This window comes from Halyomorpha halys, unplaced genomic scaffold (assembly GCF_000696795.3).
Source record: "Halyomorpha halys isolate HHAL.00 unplaced genomic scaffold, Hhal_1.1 Scaffold447.1, whole genome shotgun sequence".
Lineage (NCBI taxonomy): Eukaryota > Metazoa > Arthropoda > Insecta > Hemiptera > Pentatomidae > Halyomorpha > Halyomorpha halys.
The window spans coordinates 822,546-833,310 of NW_027107551.1; the positions used below are offsets into that span (position 1 = coordinate 822,546).

General features: G+C 29.4%; 1 protein-coding gene across 1 annotated transcript in view; it reads right to left on the reverse strand.

The window, feature by feature from the left end:
- Positions 1-1,764: 1,764 nt before the first annotated feature.
- The window catches only part of LOC106682851 (ran-binding protein 9), a 63,362-nt gene continuing 54,361 nt past the window's right edge, over positions 1,765-10,765 (reverse strand). The window contains exons 8-12 of the mRNA XM_067045917.1: positions 8,928-9,055; positions 7,587-7,726; positions 7,232-7,343; positions 3,846-3,979; positions 1,765-3,757 (exon numbers count right to left, since the gene is read on the reverse strand). Of these exons, the coding sequence (XP_066902018.1) occupies positions 3,849-3,979; positions 7,232-7,343; positions 7,587-7,726; positions 8,928-9,055 (511 nt within the window). The 3' untranslated portion in view covers positions 1,765-3,757; positions 3,846-3,848. The remainder of the gene's footprint in view (positions 3,758-3,845; positions 3,980-7,231; positions 7,344-7,586; positions 7,727-8,927; positions 9,056-10,765) is intronic.

A 10,765-nucleotide genomic window follows, 5' to 3' on the forward strand; every position in this document is an offset into this window, starting at 1 on the left:
TATGTTTAGTATTAAACATACAATTATCAAAAGGCTTTGAAAGTCGTTCAGTGGGATCTTTATTAACACGGATTTCGAAAGTACTCTGAAGCCAATTCTTAATATTTTCTTTACAAAATCTTCTTTCTTATGAGAAACAAGCCACATCAGCTTTGTAATTTCAGGTGTGAAAATTTATTTTCAAAAAAACTTTTGATCATCCATAGAATAGTTTTCACTTATAGTAATTTAAATGCTTAAAGGCCTGAAACAAAATATAACACTTTTTTTTAAAACTTTAAAAATGAAAACTGAATTTTATTTGACAATAATTTTCAAAAAGTAATCATAAAAGAACTAATTGCACTTTTCTATGGCTATGCTACTGTTTTATAATATTAAAACTACATTCATTACTCTTTCCAATGAAATAGAAGTGAACATAGGGAAGCATAACAACGAAATCTTGGTTGATAAAAGTAGAGAAAAAAAAAGTTGTTTTATAAAGTGGTGTTGAATGTAGCTTAATAGTAAGTTATTATATTTAAAAATAGTTATAAATTGTAGCACATACCTAGATGATGATCAGCAATAATAGAAATAAATAACAGGAAATTCTAAGACTGTAGGAATAATGATTAACTACAAGGGAGAATCTAGAAACGTAGACATGGTAGCACAATGGGTCTGGTTCAGGTAGCATTCAATACTCCAAAGATCTGGCTACTCAATTAAAATACTAAACATGACTGGAAGTTAATTTTTTTATGTATTTTCTTTTAATCTAAGGCTCTAAAACCCATTTACTATGACTCTAATGCTAATTGAAATGAAGATATCTCAGAATAAAGAAAAAATTGATTATTATGATTACTTAAGTTCTTCACTAAAGTACTTGGAGGACTGGATTGGTCATATTAGTTCAAGAGCCCGGAGAAAAAAAAAAAGTTATCACCCCCAATTTTTGATAACTTTCATGAAAACTAAATATAGTTAATAGTCAAAATTTACCAACCATAGTTCAGGAAAGAGAAATAAAATATGGTGGCTGTTTCAGAACGTAACCAAAAATTAATTTTTGAAGCTCCATATCTTCAAAACTATCGACAACATTAAAAATACTTAATAGAAAATTATCAAAATAGAGCAAATTTTCCTAATATATGGGCCTAATAGAGCTGTTTTAAAAAAAAAATATTTTTCAAACAAAATATCAATATTTTGACAAATACCATGGAAACTATTACTTCTTATGAATGATGTCTAATAGCTCTCAATTAAAGAACAGCAGATGCAGTAGAAGCAGTTTGATGATATTCACCAAAATAAATTCACAAAATGTTGATTTCTTGTTGTTAGGAAAAAACTTCTGGTTTATGAAAAACTATATTTCAAGAACTATTAGGCTGCATAATTACTTGAGGAAACACACCAAATGAGCACTTTTGAATGCCTTTTTTAACTCCAAAGAGTACAGGACAGTCTACACTACACAGTTTGAGCCAAAGGTTGTTGGTACAAAGTGAGCGCATGCTCAGATAAGTACGGGCTTTATAGTGGGATCGCCGTGCATTGAATGAGAAGAAAACAGTCCCCTCTTCCCTCTGTCAATCCTTTCGAGTAGGCGCATTGTTTATTTATCTTGTGTAAGTAAATAGATCTTGTGATAAATTAGACAGATTAGATAAATAAATAAATCTTGTGTAGCAGTGTGAATTCCGGAGGCTACTGCTGAGGCTTTAGGATAAAATATACAAGAACTAGCTATTATTTATAAATCAGTAATCAATTATAATCATTTATTTACAGTATTTACAATACAAAAATTACAGCATATCTTGATGGGAAATTAGTTTAAATAAAATATCATTTTTAACAGAATAATTTTTGATCTTTTAAAAAATCTTCAAAACAATTCAACATAACTTTAACTATACATATTAAGAAAATCTAATATGACTGCCTTAAAGCAGAAATAAAAATGACAATAATAATGGAAAAAATAAATCAATTATATTCGGGTAAACATATGAACCAATTTCACAAGACTAATAAATATAAAATAAACTAAAAGCAAATTAATTATATCCATAACCGGCCCATCAAAAGCTGTATAATTAAAATGTTTTTTTTAAAACATTGTCAATAAATAAACAGTAGCCTTGAAAAGATGTATCAAGTAACCAAGTTGTAATAAAATTCAATATACACTATAAAATTCAGAAATCTAATGATTTCTACTTAAATTATAATAACTAGTAACAAGATAATTTAAACATTTTCTAAAAATGAAGAACATAAAATAACTTTTCCAATCATAGCAAAACATGCTGACTTAAGAATTATGGCAGTATCAAGTAAAATTATCTAAATAACACAAAGTTGGTAACTAGAAATTTTATGTTTTTATTTTAATGTTTGACTTTTACTTCAAAAAATATAAAGACAAAATTTCAAAGAAGTGATAGTAAATGTATAACCCATGTTTGCACATCAAATAAATTAGTATTGAATCAAACTGGTTTTAATTACTCATAAATATCATTGCACTATTTTGAGAAAGAATAATTAAAATTTTAAAATTTGTCATCTCACAGAATAAACATAAAAATTATACAGCTTTAATGAGTCAACAAACCTGGCTAAATAACACATATGCTCACATCTGGAAGAAGTACAGATATTAAATCCGTCCAATATATATATATATTTTTTTTAAAGTTTAAAATGAAACTAATGTTACTATTAACATTGTATTATTATCAATATTTAGTCATAAATTTCAATAATTACCTATTATTAACTAACAGCAACATAATTATGAATATTAAAAAAGTAGAGAAGTAATAATTATAACTTAATGAAAAAATATTATTTCTCAATACTATTGACAAGTTCAGAAAAGGTAAATAGTAATGGAATAATCATAAAACAATAGCCATTAGTTGGAAAAATAAGTTATAACATTAAAAATAAAGAAGCATAACATGTAATATGAAATGCATAGATTAATGAAGTCTCAATTATACACTTTTTAAAATAATTATTAAAATACTAGTTAAAAATACTAATTCACATTTTACAATTATAAATAAAACTTAGGGTCACTGAAATTTCACTAGTTATATAAAAATAATAAAACCATTAGTTTGTGTAATGGAGCAGTAATTAATAATTAAAACTTATTAGTACAATAAATTAAAATGAGATTTGAACAATAAGAAATGAGGTAGATTAGCATGATGGAACAACAAACTCGATACTCCATCATACATAAAAATATGAATAATTCAACATAATATAAGAATAAAAACATCCATATGTTCAAAACATAAGGATATAAACTAGTGAACACAAAATAAAATAAAACCAATCAATTCTAGCCTTAAAATTATAATTTTTTACAGAAACTATAAAATAAAATGTCCAATAACTCTATTCTCCATTACATTGGGTGGTGATGAATCAAAGTGAAAATATTATAGGACATATTTTTCCTGAAAGTTTATAGTTTTGACAAAATAGATTAAACTTGTTCCTAAAACAACAAATTTAAACTTTTCAGACGATACAACAAATTTAAACTTTTCAAACATGCAATTAAAACACTTTTTTTTTTAATTTAGAGAGAGCACTTAAGATATTCAAGATAAACTCAAGCATGGTGACCTACAGGAACAACATAATAGAAATTAATGGTCTGAATCAATTAAACAAATCTTAACATATCAACTTCCAACTGCTTGAAATTTGACTTCACTGTTTAAGCATGGATGCACTAAACACAAATAAGTTACATTAAAATCAACTAACACTTAAAATCTTTTATATTTTACTAAAATATAATTAATAATATTAGAACTCACCAGTCAATTTATTATATCATCCACATTTGCAAAGGCACATGAACCAAGCCCAGATCTAGACATTAGTTGTATTAACTCTTTAGCATGTGAAACTGCTATTTCTAGGGGAGGCCTTCTCGCCATGTTGCTTGAATCTACCAACATAATATGAGCTTATAAATAAAAACTTCAAATACCTTCTTTTATTATTATTATTATTATTATTATTGGCGCAACAGACTGTGCAGGTTCAAGGCCTAGCACGGTGTACTTAGGAAATATATCGCGTGTTTCATGACGTGGTTTTCAGAGGGTGGGTCCGTCATTCCCACGCCTATTTTTGTGAGTGCCACAAATGCCCGGGGGGGGGGGGGAGGCAGTGAGAGAGTATTGTATAATTGTATGCTTGAAAAATCCTGGATAGGGCCGGGACTTGCAACTTTTGGGTTTGCAGACAGGCGCGTTACCACGCTGCTACCGTCACCCCTCAAATACCTTACATTTCCTTAAATAAAAAACTTTCAACACTCCATTCTACTCTCAGTTCACCTCTCCCTCTCTAAGATATTTTTAATGATGTGTTTATTGTTGACTGCGCTGATTCAATATGAGAAAAAGATGTTCAGGTAGGGGGGATGGCCAGTAGAATAATAACAAACAAAAATAAGTGAAACTTACTTTATCTGTGCCGACTTTTTGGCCTAAATTCCAGGCCTTCTTCAAGGCTGAAAACAAAAACAAGAAATAACAACCACAAAGTAGGGAACAAAACAAAACAAAGAAACTACAAAAAATTAATAAAGTAACAAATAATAGTAAAAAAAAATGATATTGCAAAGCTAAAAATTTTTACATAAAGATAACTAACATGAAAATATTAGAAAAATAATTAAAAATTAAACACTGCTCTATGCAAATAATAAAAATGCGTAAAAGTAAACGATATATATGATACAATGAGAAGCAATAAAATATGTAGGTAAAGTTAACAAAATAAAGAAAAGATATCTAAAGTTAAAAGAGGGAAAGTAGTAAAACTAATAATAATAAAACGTGATGAGCAAAAGTAAATAACATGTGTGAGGAAAAGTGAATAAGGAAAGAATTAAACTAAAAATAATTTTTTATTTTAATAACACACATTGTTTACTTCTGCTCATCACATCTCATGATTTCCAGTTCTAATACTTACCTCCTTTTAACTTCAGATATAACTTTCTTATTTTGTTAATTTTATCAATATATTTTCATGCTTGTTATTGTATCATGTGCATTGCTTACTTTCACACATTTCTCATTATGTTAATTTTTCCACTATTTACACAGAGCACTGTTTAATTATTAATTATTTTTTCTTTTACTAATATTTTCTTTGTTTGTATAAAATCTTACTTTTACAATATTATATTTTATCATCTTTTAGTATTACTTGTTGTATCTTTAATTTCTTGATATAATGTTTCTTTGTTTTTTTCACTACTTTAAGGTTGACACTGAATCTCATATAATTTTTTTTATTTTCAGCCCTAATGAAGGTCTGAAATGTCAGTCAAAATAAAATAAGTTTCATTTATTCGTGCTTATTATTAATCTACTGACCAGTTTTTCCTCATAAGATATTTTTAGCTATACCTCTAAGAAAGGATCAATACCATAAAATTTCTTATATCCTCACCAGAGAACCAATAAATAAGTAAAATTGTTTTTTCAAAGACGGTTCTACTCACTATTGGTTATAAGTTTTAAAAGTAAGAAATGCATGGCTCTAAATATGGGATTTCGAGAGCAGACAGAAAAGGAAAATTATCACTTATTACTTTTGTTTAATAATCTCCTTGAGAGACTGCAATGTTGACATTGTACATCTACCAATACTCATTATAAGTAATGCTTTAACAGTAAGATAAGAAAGGCTCTATTGAAGGATGGAAGTGGTGAGTCCATGCCAATTCCTAGTCTTTCTTTAGAATCATAGTACCTCTTTACATTCCATATCATCAAATCCCTATCTTCGAAGATAGATATTCTATTCACAAATGTGCATGAACTCCACCATAGTTGTAAATAACCAAAATTGAACTATTCTCTTTCAAGCTTGTAAAAAAAAAAAATATTAAAAATAGTTTTTGTTCTTTGATCAACAAATTTATAAGTAAACACTTAGAGAACAGGAAAAGCACTAGTAATAATAGTGCCTTGTAGGTGCTTGTTAAATTTATTATATATTTAATATAATATATATATTTAAAAATAGCCTAATATCAGCAAGTAATAGTTTTTATTCATTTTACTTAAAGTAAGTATTAAATCTCATTAATTGAAAAATACTATTAAATAATGAAAATCCCACTGATCCTTTCAGTAGTAAGGTTAACTAGTATATATTTACTACCATCAACTAGGAAACAAGACTACAAGTTCATAGAAATAGGAATTGGGCCTTCTCTAACTTACAAGCATAACTTGAAAGTTAATTGGATAAAGAAGCAACAATTTGTTTTAAGAAACCAAAAATATAGTTTTAGGAAAATAATAAGAAACCAAAAGTAATATATAATAATAATATTTTGTAATATTTTGAGTAAAATTATAACTATTCACCATATTTATACCTCTAAATACCAATAACCAACAATGTAGTACAATCTCTTATTTTATCATAGTTCTTGCCTTTTATTGAAATTCTGAACCACAGAAACTATTCAATTATTTATTATTTACAAGGGTGGTCTGAAAATTTTCTGACCGCAATGTGAAGATGGCAGCACTCGTAAACAAACGCAAGTGAATTTCATTGTTCATCTGATGACAGTTACCCACCAAAGTGTCAGTCCTTTTGGACGCGCAATGTTTACGTAACAGTCGTTTGAGTGAATTGATATGAGTGTTTTAGTGAAAATGGTCAAAATCGAGTATCGAGCTGTCATTAAATATTTGTATTTGAAAGGCAATATACCTATGCAAATCAAAGATGAGTTAGATTCTGTTTATGGGGACTCTGCACTATCATTTACCACAGTGAAATTTTGGTCAGCTGAATTTAAACGTGGCCGTAAGAGCTTGGGAGACAATGAACGTTCGGGATGTCTCGCGGTTACTTACCAGATCTAGCCCCAACTTCTTTTTGTTCCCTCATCTAAAAATTGTGCTCGGACAGAGATTTTCATCAAATAAAGAGGGAATCATCTTCATGAACAATTATTTTGCACAGGTACTTTTTGGACAGGTTACAGAGATGGGAGCATCACTGGGAAAATTGTGCAGAGTTACAAGGAGACTATGTTGAAAAATAAAACAAAACTTTCAGAAAAAATGTCATATATTTTTGTAAGACTGGAAACTTTTCAGACCACTCTTGTATATTCATCAGTCTACCTACTAGTAATTAAGATTCTAGTGAAATTTACCTAAAATAGCAGAATTTAATTGGGCACAAACAGTTTCTCTTTGAATTGGATCTAGCTGCCATCCTACAGGGCTATCCCATGGATTAGCATAGGCTAATAAACTGAAGGCATCCTAAAAATATATAAGTTAAAATATTTAATGATAATAAAAATAAAAATGTAACAATAATAATAAATAAATAAATTAATGCAAAAGATATAAAAATCATAACAAATAAATTAAAATTTAAAATAATAAAAATCCAATTGTATCCAGAAATAGCATAAAGACGTCAATGAGATGAAAAGGTATCAATTAAAGTTATGATATACATTAAAAATGACTATCAGATTTAAAAGTAATTCAGATGCATACCTGCAACATTTTCTTATTTTGCTCATGAGATCCATTTTCGTGAAATAACTGTTGGCTGTAATTATATAATTCCCTTCCAAAATCTAACATTCTTTGAATAGCAAGACGACTACCACCACATACTTCCCTAACCCCACTTTCTAAAAAAAAAAAAACAATATTTAGTAAAACATAAATAAAAAAAAAACATTTCCAATCCAGTCTAATAATGTTTATTAGACATCTAAAAGATTAATCATAGGAGGTAGAAAGTTTTAAAAGAGTGCATACAAAAAATTAAGATCTAGAACTCAAAGAGTGAAAAGACAAATATGAATCTGAAAGGTTTTTAGCTTCTAATGGAATAGAATAAAAAGCAAACAAGAAAATACAGTCAATGGTGAACGGAGCAAAGCCATTTTAAATTGCATTTAAAGCAACAGGAAGCACAGAAATTCTTGAGATACCACAGAATCTTATGAATACATTTATCAATCTTATGCTAAAGTTGGCAAAGAATTCCTATAATATGCAGTGAAAACAAGTACTAGAAATGTTGATTATACAAATATACCCCCTAGTGCAGACCTGTGCCAGCAATTGGATACAATTGAAGCGGATAGGCATAGTACCTGACAAGCACCAGGTTTAAACATCGTTGATTCTTCTCAAGAATAGTAAGAATAGTGATACTTAGCTAATATGGATCCATTAGAGGTAGGGGAAGTTTAGATGTCTAACTAAAAAAGTATACCATTAGGCCAAGGAAAGGGCTAAGATGTTGCATATTAATCCTTATATCTCCTAACATTTTTAGCACTGGTAGCCGAGCAAATTTTAGTAGCTATAAATGAATAAAACCTCAGTAACATATACTGCCTGATGAAAATTGTGAGAAGCTACTGCAGGACTGAACAAAAAAGATACAGAGAAGGTCCTAGGAAGTATAAGAGGCTATTAAGTAGGATTTTCATTTTTAGTATGCATGCATGTATGTATTATTTGTATTTTTTTCCATAATCAATACAGTCCATATTCACCTACGAAATGATTGAAACTAACTCATACAAGAAATGGTAGATCAATGTAAGAACGGGAGTACAGAATGAGTATTATACTTGATGAAGAGTACCTGTACACAAGACAATCCAATTCAAAGTAACAGGTAATCAGAAACAAAAATTTAAGAACTATATTTGATCCTAACTATGAATTTATGGATGATCTAAAAAATATGGCTTCTTCGAGACAAGTGTGATCAAAGATGACTTAAAGGTTTAAAACAAAATTAATAGTGAACAGAACTTATAGATAGCCATTAGTTGATTTAATTTAAATAATAGATATTGAACTAAGACATACCCAAATCACAACATTTTGAGAGGTCATCAGAAATGTAACCATTTTGTAAACCATTACAAGTATTTTTTTCATTCACACCCAGAGTCTCATCTTTAGTTTTAGAAATACCATTAATTTCAACAACATTCCTAAAAATTAATCAAGCAGATTAAGGTATAAATAAGTAACAACAAGAAATATGTAAGATAAACAGGAATTAAAATATTATTTTCACTGAATTTAAATAACACAGGAACATAAATTGAATAATTGAAACCTATTATTTTATACTAGGTATTACCTATACTTTTATTTTATACAACTATAGGAGAAATACTTAAAATAATAAAATCTTTTATTACTGATACAACACTGCATTTTCTATCATTATGAATAATATCTTAGAATTATTAAAATCAAAAGAATAGACCTAAAGTGGCTGCAGTGCATTATGGCATCCAAAAATTATTTTTTTTTAAAATTCATTTATTGTAATTTACAACTGTACAAAAAAAAAAAATACATTAAGTAAATATGTGGAATATTTCAATCACTTGAAAATCTTGGGAAGGAACCACCCAATGGTGGTACTTCAAACATTAATTTAAATTAGAAGGTCCCGTGGCCATTTTCTTTTCAAAAACAGAGGATGGAACAGATAATCAGAGGATTATCAGGGATTAATGACTAATGGGTTAGAATGGATAAGGAGTTTGGAATGAAAAGATGCATATCTATTTTGGGCCAAGTCTGCAACGAAAGGGATGTTAAGGTCTTTGTGGATGAGTTTATTTGTAATGTAATAAGGTACATCAAGGATTTTAGATTGTAAGGATTGGATGCGAGAGGAATTTAATGGTTTGGTAGAGCCCCAGAGCTCAATACCGTATGTCCGTGATATCGGTCTGATTATCACAATATATAATAATTTTTTGTAGTGAATAGGAAGTTTAGACCATTTGTCAACTATGTGTTGTAGAAATTGAAATCTACGAGCAGTTTCTTGTCATTTCAGTCTTGTATGGAGATTCAAGGTCTCTTGTCAAGATGGAGTCCTAAGTAGTGAATCTGTTCAACAGGTGTAACTGGAATATTTAAAAAGGATACTGTAGGACAGGAGGGTAGAGGTCTCTCTGTTGTAAACCTCTACCCTCCTATGTGTGGTAAAGGTGATCTGGTGGGATTTGTTAGGATTTATTTTGATTCTCCAGTTTTGACACCATTCTTCATTGGATATTATGAGTGTTTGTAATGCATTAGTAGGGCTTTTTTTTTTACTGACAGTACACATTTGTCTACAACGTATGTTGTTAGGGTGGGTTGGGGTATCAGTTGTGTAACTGTAACTCACTTTTTAGTAAATGTCCATAGTGATTTGTAAGTGGTTGTCGGATTTACATAATCCGATGTTTTGGGGGGTTTAATATTTTTATAAAGCCAGGGCCAGGAGTCTCATTTTCTGATGCCCTTGCTTGCTGCTGACACCGAAAGACCCTGAATACACCACAACTGCAATGCCACCTGATATTGTCTATCATGGCATGCAAGATTGGACATGGCCTGCCCCTAATACCATACCACAGCTGATTACATGCTGGCCAGCCTCTGAGGGAGAAACAACCCTTCATCGAGATCTGAAGTGAAATAGATGGTTTTCACTATTTTAGCCCATCGCTGAACCTGGACGAAAGCGGCTAGAAGATGAGACCATGGCAGCGAAGACGTCCCAAGATAAGTGATAACTATATCTTAAAATATGAGACCATCTATATATTTCTATCTAGCATTATAAATAATTTTCACCTTAGTAATATACTAACCCATTTTCCCCCTCAGGGATTTTTTTTAGTAACTTAATA